At 74.8% G+C, this 485-nt stretch overlaps 1 protein-coding gene across 3 annotated transcripts in view; it reads right to left on the bottom strand.

The window, feature by feature from the left end:
• SRSF11 (serine/arginine-rich splicing factor 11) overlaps positions 1 to 370 on the bottom strand; it is a 22,934-nt gene extending 22,564 nt beyond the window's left edge. For 2 of the 3 annotated variants that reach the window (XM_010561503.1, XM_010561502.1), the window contains exons 1-2: positions 335 to 370; positions 54 to 185 (exon numbers count right to left, since the gene is read on the bottom strand). In XM_010561503.1, the coding sequence (XP_010559805.1) occupies positions 54 to 181 (128 nt within the window). In that variant the 5' untranslated portion in view covers positions 182 to 185; positions 335 to 370. Of the gene's footprint in view, positions 1 to 53 lie in introns of all 3 variants that reach the window. The other variant, XR_773983.1, reaches the window with a different exon arrangement.
• Positions 371 to 485: the final 115 nt, after the last annotated feature.

Genomic DNA, 485 nt, shown 5'->3' on the forward strand with positions numbered 1-485 from the left:
GGGGCCCGCTGCTGGCGGGGGAGAGGAGGGGAGGGGAGAGAGCCGCCACTCACTCGGGGGGGAAGAGGCGCAGCTCCTCGATCTTTCCGAGGAAGCCGAAGAGCGTCCGCATCTGCTCGGAGCTGGCGCTGGGGGAGACGTTGGTGACCTGGATCACGTCGGTGCCGCTGCTTGAAGCCATTGCGCTGCCGCCCGCTCCGCTGCTACAAACACATCGGGGAGAGGAAGAGCGCGTTAGGCCCGACCAGCTCCTCGCTGCAGCTCCTCACGGCCCCTCCTGCCGCCTCCGGCCCGGCCCGGCCTGGCCCAGCCGCCGCCGCGCACACACCGCCGCCCGCCTCACCAGCCTGCCTGGGCCGCAGTATCCCACAATCCCCCGCTGCCGCCCTCCCTCCGCGCAGGCGCGCGGGGCGCGCGGGCCCCCACGCAGCCTCACGGCCGGCGGCCTAAGCGCCTGCGCATGCGCGCGCCCCCCGCCTCCGCCG

The sequence above is a fragment of the Haliaeetus leucocephalus genome, unplaced genomic scaffold, assembly GCF_000737465.1.
Source record: "Haliaeetus leucocephalus isolate CR32 unplaced genomic scaffold, Haliaeetus_leucocephalus-4.0 Scaffold147, whole genome shotgun sequence".
In the NCBI taxonomy this organism is placed as follows: Eukaryota; Metazoa; Chordata; class Aves; order Accipitriformes; family Accipitridae; genus Haliaeetus; species Haliaeetus leucocephalus.